The sequence below is a fragment of the Cydia splendana genome, unplaced genomic scaffold (genome assembly GCF_910591565.1).
Source record: "Cydia splendana unplaced genomic scaffold, ilCydSple1.2 scaffold_135_ctg1, whole genome shotgun sequence".
NCBI lineage: Eukaryota > Metazoa > Arthropoda > Insecta > Lepidoptera > Tortricidae > Cydia > Cydia splendana.
The window spans coordinates 17,686-31,140 of record NW_026946856.1 but is presented as its reverse complement, the minus strand read 5'-3'; the positions used below and the strand labels follow the sequence as shown (position 1 = coordinate 31,140).

At 56.9% G+C, this 13,455-nt stretch overlaps 1 protein-coding gene across 1 annotated transcript; it reads right to left on the bottom strand.

Annotated features, from left to right (window-relative positions):
• Window positions 1-3,414: 3,414 nt before the first annotated feature.
• On the bottom strand, window positions 3,415-4,203 carry LOC134805517 (uncharacterized). Its single transcript, XM_063778806.1, has one exon. It carries the CDS (start codon window positions 4,201-4,203, stop codon window positions 3,415-3,417), a length of 789 nt encoding a protein of 262 aa, XP_063634876.1.
• Window positions 4,204-13,455: the final 9,252 nt, after the last annotated feature.

The window sequence follows — 13,455 nt, the reverse complement described above, 5'->3', positions numbered from 1 at the left end:
ACCCACTAAAACCACCTGTTTGTCGCCACGGTGCTGTAAGGCGAGGCCACGGGAACAATCTGTGCACACTACCATGGCCTCGCAGCGGCTGGCTGTTAAGCCCCATCTCCGGGAAATTGATTTCCCTACCGGCATTTGGGGCGTGATTTGGTTTTAGCACACCCTTCGCCTCGAGGACCTAGTTTCAATCGGATGGCTGTCGTCCCCTTGACTGCCACCCAAAGGTCTACATTAAGGCGGCAGGCGGCGGTCATGGGCGACCCGCCTCCGCCTTGCTCTTTTGCGCCGCAGCGGGTGAGCATCCACATCCTCTTCTCGCGCGCGCTCCGCCGCTTCTTTTTGGGTCATGACCACCTCGCAGAAGGTGGTCATAGCTTTCCAGCATCGTTTGTTTTCTGTCATTGCCTTTACGACGGTCGGCAACGACAGATCAGCCCCAATTGTCGCAACTAAATTATTGCGCGGCGCTACCCAACTTGGGCAGTCCGCCAGCGTGTGCTGCGCTGTATCTTCTGCACTGTTGCAGTGGTGACACGCTGGCGTTGGCTCCCGTTTAGACTTCTCGCACAGGTACTTGCCAAAGCACCCATGGCCCGAAAGTACCTGTGCGAGATGGAAAGACACCACACCGTGCTGTCTACCGACCCATTCTTTAAGGACAGGCTGGATAGCTCCGGCTGTCCAGTGACCGGCGCATGGATTCCTTAGCCTCTCACCCCATTTTCGGAGAACGACAACGCGAGCATTCGTCCGCCAGCGCTTCACCTCTTCGAGCATAGGCTCCTGATCTCTGGCTCGAGATTCCGAAATCCGCCTATATATGGTCGCCAGTGCTTTTGCCTCCAGATCCCAGGGCGGGGTCCCGGCCAAGGCGCATGCCGCATCACTGGAGATGGTGCGATATCCTCTGATGGCCCTTATCGCCATGATCCTTTGAGGTCTTCGTAGAAGTATTTGGTTTTCGGCGCTAAGGGCATCTACCCAAATGGGTGCACCGTACAGGGCCATCGACCTCACTACCATCGTGTATAGACTGCGGCAGCCTACATTTGGCCCCCCCATGTTTGGTAGGAGTCGGCTAAGCGCACCGGCTGCTCCTAGAAGCCTAGGAGTCAGGCGCTTAAAGTGCTCCTTAAAGTTCCACCGGCTGTCGAGGACGAGTCCCAGATATTTCATCGTCGACCCAACGCCGATGGGAACTCCACTCACTACAAGCTGAGCGCCAGCTGGAGGTGCTTTTCTAGGTCCATGAAAGCAGATGGCCTCCGACTTATGAAGAGCAACCTCTAGACCCAACCTACGGATCCTTGTTACCACTTGGGCTACTCCCGCCGTAGCCCTTAGCGACGCCTCCCTGAACGTGCTAGCCTTCGCTGAAATGAGAGTGTCGTCGGCATAGCACGTCAGTTCAATCCCCGGAAGATTTCTGCCACGCAGCACCCAGTCATACCCAATATTCCACAGGAGTGGTCCCAGTACCAACCCCTGCGGAACACCGCATGACATGATTTTCAGACCCCATCCGTTATCATTTGGCACCGGGTACTTGACAGCCCTCTCTGATAAGTACGCCTCGATAATGTTGCGCAAATACCTCGGCACCGCATGGTATCTGAGTGCTTCGTTAATGCACCCCCAAGGCAGAGTGTTAAATGCGTTCGATATGTCCAACGACACTGCGAGGACCACCCCGCCTTGGGACACTGCCTCCTCTCTCAGGGTCTTAACTCTGGCGATCGCGTCAATTGTGGATCGGCAGTGACGAAAGCCGAACTGATTTTGGCTAAGATTTGGCCCCACATTTTCGAGGTGCTTGAGGAGGCGAAGCGAGATGATACGCTCGAAAAGTTTACTCACCTCGTCGAGTAAGACGATCGGTCGATAAGCTCCCAGGTTTGGCAGTATACGCCCAAGGGCAGATGCGGCGCGCAACAGCTTGGGTGCCAGGCGCTCAAAATGCGCACAGAAATTCCACTTGCTGTCAAGCACGACACCAAGGTAGAGCAGTGATGGCATGACATCAATCGGGACTCCTCCCACCACTATAGCCGCCCCAGCTGGGGGAGCTTTCCGTGGACCATAGAAACATATGGCTTCGGACTTCGCTAGAGCCACCTCGAGGCCCAGACTTCTGATCTTGCCCACGCAATGGGCAACTGCCGCTGTAGCTAATATGGCTGCATCACGGTAATTGGGGCCCTTAGCCGTCACAAGCGTATCATCGGCATAACAGATGACTCCACGCAAATTTTCCCCCCTTAGAACCCAGTTGTAGCCTATATTCCACAAGAGTGGACCCAAGACCGACCCCTGCGGGACCCCACAGGACATTGCCCTCTCCCCCCATACCTGCTGCCCAGGCCAGGTGACGAACCTCTCACTGAGATAAGCTTCAATGATGCGGAACAAGTGAAGGGGTACTTGATGGTATCGCAACGATTCTTTTATTGTGTTCCAGGGCAGGGTGTTGAATGCATTAGCGATGTCCAATGACACCGCCAAGACGACATTTCCCTGCATCACAGCCTCGTGTGCCATTGATTTGACCCGTAGAATTGCATCGACAGTTGACCGGTTCCTGCGGAACCCAAATTGGCAGTCGGCCAAATCCGGCCCCTCTCTTACCATGTGCTTGATGAGGCGTGCAGCGATTATTCGCTCAAAGAGCTTGCCCACCTCATCCAGCAAAACTATCGGCCGGTAACCAGACGGAGAGTCCATCGGTCGTCCCTCCTTTCTGAGCAGCACTAACTTCCCAGACTTCCACTCCTTCGGGAAGCAACCCTGTTCCAGGCAAGCGGTCAAAAGACGCAGCAGCCTCGGTTCCAACGCTTCCATAGCCAAGACCCATGCACGGCCCGGAATGCCGTCAGGCCCTGGGGCCGTGTTCTTGCCACGCAGCCGGAAAACCGCCACGGCCAGCTCGTCAGGAAGAACTGGTGGAACGATATCCTCCTCTCTTAGCCCCACCGTTGGCGGTGCCATGATAGGCGGCTGGTGAGGTCCCCTTTCAGGAAATAGCCCAGCAACTACGCGCGTAACAAGCTCCGGCTGAAGTGTTTGAGTCAGCGGAGGCGCCCAGGGGCGCAACTTGTTCCGGATGAGTTTGTAGGGTCTTCCCCACGGATCATTATTTAAGGTCTCCAGGAATTCAGCACGACTCGCCTCAATTGCATGTCCGATAGCCACAGAAAACTCCTGTTTGGACGTCTTGTAGGCCTCATATAAACGGCGTTCCTCGTTTTCATCTCGCTGCCTGCGCCTTCTTTGACGCATATACCGACGCCGTGCAGCTACACAGGAGCTGCGTATTTGCGCGAGCTCGGATGTCCACCAGTACACGCATCGTCTATGCGGTAGAGACTTGGCCCGAGGCATCGCCACATCACAAATTCGCACCATGGCCTCCCGGATTTAGGACGCTTCGGACTCTACCACCACAGCTTCATCTGGGACAGGCAGCCACGTCTCTACGATCGCTGCCTCTTTCAGAAGTTCCCGGTCAAGTTTGGTGAACGCCCACCTAGGGCCAGTCCTGACTGGGCCATTCAGCCTTGCGTTGTTTGAGATGAGTGGGTCAATATCAAACCGAATGTACCGGTGATCTGACAGCGTCTCCACTCCCACCATGACCTCCCAGCCCTGAATACGGCGCGCCAGGGAGGCACTCGAAAATGTAATGTCCACGATAGATCCACCCTGTTGCCGCACGCACGTATTTTCTGAACCCCGGTTAATGACCACCAAGCCAGTGGCGACCGCCCACTCCTCCAGAGTTGCGCCTTTCGGATTCGTTGCTGGACGCCCCCAAGCCCTAGACTTTGCATTGAAATCTCCGGCTACTAAAACAGGCGTAGGGTGCAACTGCCTAACAATAGCACCCACTGTTACGAGAAACTGTTCAAAATCCGCCAAACTATCGTTGGGAGAGAAGTAGACGCCAACAACTGCAATGTTTCCGCAGGTTGCCGCCACAAAACCATGACCCTTTATGACGCCTTGAAAAGGTGGGGAGCCAGCAGTGCCCCGCGACACCAGGGCCACAGTTTTATCCAGGTCCCCAACCCATCCCGCTTGAGCAGAAACAGAGTATGGCTCCGCTACCACTGCAATATTTATTGACCACTGCGCCATACTCTGGAATAAGAGGTCCTGAGCCCTAACGCAGTGGTTAAGATTCGTCTGAAGAAATTTGATGGCCATATTAATTTGTATCCATACCAGCAACCCCCTGAGTCCCGTCCACAGTCGAAGTGGACGAGCGGACAGGCTGCGAGGAGGCCCGGGAGCCATCGCCAGCCATTGTCTTCGGTCTCTTGGGTGGGGCAGTACAGCTCTTGCTTCCTGTCCTATGATTCGCGTCTTTTCCCAGCACTGCACAGACAGTGCAGTGTGGCGTCGCCGAGCAATCTCTCGCCTTGTGACCTGGCTGGCCACAACGGTAGCTCAGACCGGACCTGTCAATTTCAGAAGGACACTGCGCCCTAACATGGCCCGACTCCAAGCACCGGTAACATCTTTGGGCGCGCGCTTCCAGCAACTTGACTTGCGCCGACACCCAGCCCACCAGCAGTCTCTCCTTTCCAGCCACTTTTTTGGCCGCAGCGACTGGACAACGAACCCACGCAGAACCTAGGCTCCAGGGGTCCGATTTAATTTCTCCCACTCTGACCTCCTGGACCGCACAACCGCCGGCCTGCGCAATCGCCGCAGCGATGTCCTCCACAGACACTGAGTCATCCAGGCCAGATACTCGCAATTCCACGCATTTTGTAGGCCGTGACACCTTGACCATCTCGGATTTGAACAGCTGACAAAGTTTCTCAGCGAGTTTGTCCGCCTTAGGCCCACTGGAGGCCCCCGGTATCTCCAGGAGTCTGGCGCCTGTAGCTGCAACTTTAAAACGGATCGACTGTATATCTAGATCCGCCAAATCTACTTTTGCTTTAGCTGTAGCTAACACATCCTTATAACTGATTCCCTGCTCTTCAGCCTCCGGTTGTAAGGACAAAACCACAGCAGAGGATCGGGGCGGTCGCAGTTTGCGAGCCTCTTGTCTTTGCGACCGTGGTGGAGCCTGCCCCTGGTGTTGAACTTGCACATCATTCCCCTGCTGCGATTGAATAGCAGAGCGAGAATTAACCGTCTTGTTATTTTTCTTCCCTCCAACTGCCTTATTCCATGCTTTATCCATGGCCAATGGGGCTGAAGGCAGAGACCGAGGAACAGATGATGAGCGTGCGCGAGCCGCGGTGGCTTCAGCTGCTGCAAGGGTGGCCTTATTCTTATTCCTTCTCTTCTTTTGCCCCTTCTTAGGTTCTACCGTCAAATTTGGAGGACCTCGTTTTGGAGCCAGCTCGGGAGCGAGTTCAAGCTCCTGGGTATGGTAAGTGACCCTCTCATTTTGACGCCTCAAGTCGGCAGCCAGCGGGGGCCGCATCGGTTGGGCTGGCAGTAGCCTGCCCTCTAACTCTAAGGCTCCCAGCCTCGCGTCCAACATCAGCCCAATCTTTTTGGTCATCACACACATCATGTTTTCCAAATTGAGAGACCCTGTACCTGTATCCTCCTTGCTAGAGCTGCTAGTTGACTGTGTATTCTCCGTTGGTTTTAACGGAGCCAAGACCGGAACTGGAACCTTGAATTGGTCCCGAAAGTCTGCTCTCAGCTGGGCCATTTCAGCCTTGAGTTCAGTCAATTGAGCGCGCAGGCTATCGTTTTGCGCCTGCAGACGCCTCGTCTCCTCTGAAGTAGAGCGCTCCAAAAGGCACTCAAATGTCTCTTTGATTGACACTGCCGCCTCCTTCAGGGCCTTTACAAAGGTGCCTTTCAAATTGCCGGAGTTTTTGGCAACCAAGGATATTGCATCCAGGTTTGTCTGCACTCGCTGAGAGAGCGCAGCCGCAGAAAGATTGTCTTGTGCACAGGGCAGGACCGAACTAGAACTTAGGCCGCCCGATTGACTACGAGTAGAAAAGGGCAGCTTTATGCCAGCCACTTCTTCTTCTGCCCTCAAACGCATTTCCTCTCTCATGGCGCGGTTATACTCCTCTTTGGCTTTGGCAAGTCCAACGTAATGCCCAGTGGAAGGAGGACGACCGCGACCTCTCTTTGATTGGCTCGTGGACTGCTTCTTATTCTCAGTGGCCTCCTCAGAGTCAGAACCCGAGTCACTGAGGCCACGTTTCCGCCAGAAACGCCTATCATCACTGACAGACTCGTAACAGCTCATCGCCGTGTCCGACTCTACGTGATCGCCTCCGAGTTGGAGGACGGAGTCGTCAAAAGCTGACGCAGATACAAGACTCCCTGCGTCAGACTCTATGTCCACCCCTTTGGCACCCAGACTAGCGACCATTTCTCTTGTTTTTGACGGAGGAGCTGAAATTGTGGACCCTTGCTCCCCGTCACAACGGGTGAGGGGCACTCTTAGATCCGGGAGCGATCTTCGGGTCTCTGCCCTTGTAAATGCATCTGGTTCCCCATTCCCTAACGAGGACACTGTTCTTGGGAACACCGCTGCCGTGGGCTCCTGCGACTCATTAGCCGTGTCACGGATGAACCGACCTTTCCGGTCTCTTTGTGGCGGATTACCACCTTTCTGTCTCAAAGCTATTTCTTCTTCATTGCGATTTTTGTTTTTGTTTAAATTTTCCATAAAATTCCCACGAGTATGAGACGATATAAATTTCACTGGCGGGTAACGCTCATCCCGAAACGCAGTGGGCTATGTACTCTAGAGGGCACCTGGTATCTAGAGGTTTTAACGACTTCGCTGTCGGGTGTTAAAGGATTTTCCTTCCCGCGGGCCGGCCAATGAAGGCAAGCCCTCCGCGCCACAAACACTACCCGTACCCCATACCGCCAAAGATGGGGGTCGTTGGGAAAGTGCTGCGGGATGCGGGATTCAAGGCGAGCTGGCGTAGACTCCCCTACGTAGTCTCATTAGAGACTACCAACCATCCATCAATACTATACGGCCCGAAAACATTTAAACATTCCATTCAGTCATTAGTCTCTCTCAAAACATACCTTTCAAACATTACCATTCAAAGCCGTCAGGCCAAAAGGCCTCCCCCCCGTGACAGGACATTGGCAGCACCGATAAGCAAAAACTTGGAAACCAAGAGATTACTTACCGTTGCCCCCGGGGTGCACCGTCCAGGAGCCCTTCCCTTACCCCCAGATCAACCGGATCAAGAGGAATGAGAAGGGACCTGGCACTCTGGGAGGTTTCCTGTCCGTAGCACCCCTGGGCAACCCCAACCTTTTTTTTTTTTTTTACGAGGGGAAATGCGTTACGCATACTCCCGCCCCCGGGGGGGGGTCGGGAGTTATGTGGGACTCTCCTCCCTTAGGGGGAGGCCTACCCACTAAAACCCCTCGGTGTACCCTCGCTCCGCCTGAGGTAGGGCTAAGGGAACGCTTGGCGCTTACCTCGGCCCTGCCATGTGCGTGTCGCCCTTGCGGGCTCGGCTATTGCGGCTTTTGCCACTGTCCCTCCTAGGTGTGCACTTTTTGCGCCTTATCCGCCTCGGGACACTCTCGTCAGGCAGGAGACCCCCCGATCTCCTGCCCGAGGTCCCAGTTAGGGCGGCAAGCGGCGGTCATACGCGGCCCGCCTCCGCCCGGTCCTTTTTCGGCGGATAGGGAGCGAGAGGGGATCGTCCTCTCGCTCTCTCTCCGCCGCCTCCTTTAGGGACATGACAGCGTCGCAGAACGCGACGACCGCCTCCCAGGTGCCTCTGTTACGGACCATCGCACTGGCTATTGCCGGCAGCGATAGGTCTGCTCCAAGAACCGCAGCCATCTCCGATCTCGGTTCATCCCACGCAGGCATACGGCGCGGGTGTGATGCGCCGTGTCCTCCTCACCTCTGTCACAGTGCTTGCACACCGCTGTGTCCTCTCGTCGTGCCACTCGCTACAGGTACCTACCAAAGCAACCGTGCCCAGTAAGTACCTGTGTCAAGTGGTACGTCATTGGCCCGAAGTCGCGCTTCAACCAGTCCCTAAGGACTGGGCGTACTGCGCCCACCACCTCGCGGCTTGCGCTCGGGGCTTCTAGCCTTTCATCCCACCTCCGGAGAAGGTCATCCTTGGCCTCCTCCCTCCAAAGCTTGATCTCCTCCGGAAGTGGACGATTTCCCGCCGCCCGCTCTTCCGCAACTTGCCAATATACCGCCGCCAGGACCCCAGCCTCCAGGTCCCATGGTGGGCTGCCGGCCAGCAACGTCGCCGCCTCAAAGGAGACCGTCCTGTACGCTCGTATCGCTCTTGTGGCTATAACCCGTTGGGGTCTGCGCAACAGGGCCACGTTCCGAGCGTTCAGGGATTCTGCCCATATTGGGGCCCCATAGAGTGCCATGGAGCGCACAACACCCTGATAAAGGCGGCGGCATGTGCTGCCCGGTCCCCCGGTGTTCGGGAGCAGTCCCCCGAGTGCTCCGGCTGCGGCTAGCAATTTTGGCGCCTTCCGCGCAAAGTGCTCAGTGAAGCTCCACCGACCGTCGAGGACAATGCCTAGGTACCGCATCGTCGACTCGACGGCGATGGAGGTTCCCCCGACCACTATTTCCAGCCCAGGAGGCGGTGCGTTTCGAGGCCCGTGAAAACAGAGAGCCTCGGACTTGTTGAGGGCCACTTCGAGTCCCAAGGCCCTAATGCGACTCACCACGTGAGCTACCCCTGCTGTGCCGAGCAGGACGGCCTGCCTGTGGGTGCTCCCCTTTGCGGTGACGAGAGTGTCGTCAGCGTAACACAGTACGTTGACGCCCCGCAGGTTGGTACCGCGAAGCACCCAGTCGTACCCGATGTTCCACAGGAGTGGTCCGAGTCCTGCTTGCCCATCCAGCTTGAGTCGGGTATGTGATGGCCCGGTCTCTGAAGTAGTCCTCGACTACTATTCTGAGATAGTGGGGCACACCGTGGTACTTCAGTGCCTCCTTGACAGTCTCAAAGGGCAAAGTGTTGAAGGCATTCGCTATGTCTAGCGACACTGCCAACAGCACTCCACCCCGTGAGACTGCCCCATCGGCGAGGACCCTCAACCGCGCTATGGCATCAATGGTCGACCTTTCCCGCCGAAAGCCGTACTGGCACTCGTGCAAGTCGGGTCCTACCTCCCCGAGGTGTCTGACGAGACGGGCCGCGAGCACTCGCTCAAGGAGCTTGCCCATCTCGTCAAGCAAGACTATGGGGCGATAGGCCGACGGCGACTCAGCCGGGCGCCCGTCCTTCTGAAGAAGGACGAGCTTACCGGTCTTCCAGCTTCGCGGGAACCGACCTTGTTGGAGACATGCGTGGAAAAGGGCCCTCACTCTCTCCTCCAGCTCACCAAGCGCGAGCACCACGACACGTCCGGGCACACCGTCAAGTCCGGGGGCGCTGTTTTTCAGCCGGAGCCTTAACACCGCTGCCCCGAGTTCCCCCTCTGTGACAGGAGGTATGTCCTCCTCTACCGCAGTGCTGGTAGCGTTCCCACCCATCGCTGGCGGATGCCATACACCTCTTTCAAGGAACAGACCAGTAAGGATTCGTCCTAAGAGGTCCGGCTCAAGGCTGCTGGTTAGCGGAGGGGCCCAAGGCCGGAGTTTTGCCCTTACAGTTTTGTAAGGGCGTCCCCATGGGTCCCGGTCCAGCGTCTCCAGCCACTCCTTCCACGCCGCTTCCCTAGCCTGTGCGATACCTGCCTGCAGGGCGTGGCATTTGGCTCGGTAGGCGGCGTAGAGCTCATCCTCCCTGGCCGGATCGCGTATCCTTCTCCGTCTGCTCCTGGTGTATTGGCGGCGCGCAGCTGTGCATCCGCTTCGTGCCTCACGAAGCTCCTCGTGCCACCAGTAAAGCCGGCGCCGCGGCGGAGTCGCCTTTGCTCGGGGCATTGCTGCATCGCATATGCGCTGGAGAGCAGCAACCTGCCGCTCCGCCTCGGCGTCGACTTCACCGATGGGCCTAGGCCCGGCCTGCCACCCCTCGACAATCGCTGCCTCTTTGGCCATTTCTCGGTCGAGTTTGCGCAGTTTCCAGCACGGCCCTTCCCCCGCAGTGGGTCGACCGACACCCCTTGGAGTGGCAGGGAACGTGGAGACATCGAATCGAATGTAGCGATGATCCGACAGCGTCTCCACGTCTACCCTCACTCCCCACCCCATTACGCGCCGTGCGAGAGCAGGGCTGGCCATTGTTAGATCCACAATTGACCCGCCCCGCTGTCGCACGCACGTGTGTGTCGACCCCCTGTTGAGGATCTGCAACCCCACTTCGACCGCCCATTCTTCCATGGCCTGCCCTCTCGCGTCCGTCGCTGGGGATCCCCATGTCGTGGACTTGGCGTTAAAATCTCCCGCGACGAGCACCAGCCCCGGGCGACTGCTGCCGATCAGAGAGCCCACCTCATCCAGGAATGACTCGAACTCGGCCAATCTCCTGTTTGGCGAGAAATACGCCCCGACCACCATCGTGTCTCCTAATAGTGTGGCGACAAAGCCGTGGCCTCTGGTGACGTTTTGGTGACGCGGCGCATTAGCTTGGGCCTGCGTGACAACCGCTACTAGGCCATCCCTGTCACCAGCCCAGTTGTCCCTCGGGGGCACAGAGTAGGGCTCTGCCACCACCGCGACATGTATCAACCACTCCGCCATGCTTTGGAGCAGGAGGTCTTGAGCTCTGGCGGAATGGTTGATATTCGCCTGAAGATACCGGACGGCCATTTCTAGCCATTGGCTGTCCGATCCTCCTCGACCCCGGGCTCAGGCCTTCGTGGGGGACTTGGCTGCGCAGAGGCTCCGGGGCCACCTGCAGCAGTTTTCTTCCGTTTGGGTGGGTTGCATGTTTTGCTTCCCACCCTATGGTCTGCACGGATGCCCGCAGCGGCGCACAATGAGCAATGCGCGGTGGCATTGCAGTCACGCGCGATATGGCCCGTCCCACTGCAACGGTAACATATAAGGCTCCGATCCACCTCCGACTTGCACTTCGCACGCACGTGTCCCACTTCCAAACATCGGAAGCATCGCGTGGGCCGACTGTCGAGCAGTCTGACCTGCGCCGACACCCACCCCACGCGGACCCGTCCGCCCTGCGCCACCTTTTTGGCAGCTGCGATAGGACACCGCAGCCACACCGTACCCAACCCCGAAGGGCCGAGCGTGACCTCCCCGGACTTGATGTCCTCCTCTGCGCAGCCACCTTCCTTTGCTACCGCCGCCACCACTTCCGAGGAAAGTACGGAGTCGTCCAGGCCCGAGATGCGCATCTCCGCGCATTTGGTGGGCCTAGATATACGGACCAGGGCAGGGTCCAGCACCTCCCGCAGTTTGGCGGCCAGATCATCTGCCTTTTGGCCGCTCGCCGCTCCGGGGATCTCGAAGGCGCGGGCATCCGTGGCGGTCCTTCGGATCCGAACACCCGCGATCCCCATCGAGTCAATGTCGACCTTGCTTTTAGCCTCGCTGAGTACGGCGGCGTAGCTCATGCTGCTATCGGCCTGGGGTATCAGTGTCAGCACCACCGCTGATGTGTTAGGAAGGCGAAGCTTCCGGGCTTTCTTTGGTGGAGCCTTGTTCGTATTCGGGCTCACCTCCTTTTTTGCACCCTTGGGCTTTCCCTTTTTCCCCTTCTTTACTACCTCGAACCAGGTTGACGTGGCAGGTGCAGGCGCCAGCGCAGCAGCGGCGGAGCCTGGCATTACCGGGGCCGGGATTTCCTGGGCGGAGCTTCCCTTCCGGGGCTTCTTCTTCTTCTTCCTCCCCACAGAGCCTGAGGAGGAAGGTCCCTTTGCAGGCACCGTAGGCGGGACCAGGGCCTTCGAGGAAGCGCCCGCGAGCCTTTTTTCCTTCTGAGTAGTCTCTCCGCCGGACGGAGGGAGGAGTCTGTCTTGGATTGTGGTCATGTGGGCGTCCAGGTACGACGTCACCTGGGCCATGACCACGCGACAGATCTCCTTCGTCAGAGGCGCCGAGGTTTTGCTCTGTTCGGCCACCGTCTTCGAACTCCTATCCTGTCCGGGTAGGGAGGATGCAGCACTGCCCTGCTGACGCATCGCCTCCATTTGGGCCTTAATTTCGGCCATTTCTTTTCGGAGACTGGCCATCTCCCCCCTCAGCCGGTCGTTGTCGGCCTGAAGCCGCGTCGTTTCCTCGGTGGCTGTGCGTTGGCTGAGTTCAGCAAACGCATCCGTGATTGCCGACGAGGCGTCTTTTAGGCGGCGGATGTACGGGCCCTTCAGATTCTTTGATGTGGCTGCCACCCTTTCGATGACAGCCACACTATCCGCGACCTGTCGTCTCAGGTCCCGTATGCCGGGCTCTTCTTCGGGGTTTGCCCCAGGCCGAGGAATGGTGTCTTTGCGGAACCCTTGCCGCGTTCGGATTTCCATTTGTTCCAGCTCTTTCTCCGCCTCGAGGCGAGCCTCTTCCCGGAGGGCACGGTTATAAGCTTCTCTTGCCTTAGCCATGCCCATGTAATTCCCAGTCGTGGGGGGGCGGCCCCGGCGTTTAGAGGCTTGGGATGAGCCCCCGCTGCCGGTTGAACGGCGCCCCTCATCTCCGCTGGAGCCTGGCATAGAGTCCGAGTCGGATGGTCGAGCTCTTTTTTCTGGGCTCATCATTTATTTCAGGCTTTTAACCCATAATAAAAATAAAAATACACATAAATAATACAATGGCATACTATATACAATACAATAAAAAGGAATACGGAATGTCAAACAATATTAATTTTAGAACCTTACTTAACTAGTTACATCATTTCGCCCAGTTATGGGACACTGGTGCATGCAATGACAACCAGTGTCCCATAAATGGACCATCAAGCCTGTCGGCGACGACTGCCAGCAGGGCGCTGCCGCTGGTGCGCACACGTCTCGCTGCTGATGTTGCTCTCTTGCGCATGGTGGCGTAAAAGCAGTCCACACGCGCCTCCGCGAACATTCCCGAGGCGCTGCAAAACCTCGGCAGATGCAGCAGCGCCCTTAAAGCATTGTTGTATTGAACACGGAGAGCGTTGTATGCCTTCTGTGTGTATTTAACCCACAGGCTGCTCGTGTAAAAAGTGGTACAATATGCACGAAACAGTGTAGTTTTGACGTTAAAAGAACAACGAGCAAACCTGCGGGCTATCATATTGGCTCGGACTGACAACGCTCTCCGCTCCCGTTCAATATCTTCGTCATCTTTAAGGTCGTCAGTTAATACATGGCCTAGATATTTGAACCGGTGAACACGCTTTAAAGGGACCCCGCTGAGACGTACAGGAGGTACCTCGGACGGACATTTAGTCCCCGCCCTAAAAATCATTAGTTCGCTCTTCTTAGCGTTATATTTAAGGCCGTGACTACTGGCAAACTGCTCGCAGAGACTAATGAGTTCGCGGAGACCTCCAACAGATGCACTCAGCAACGCCATGTCGTCTGCGTAGCTAATATTGTTGAAGCATACCCCGTCAATGTGACAACCGA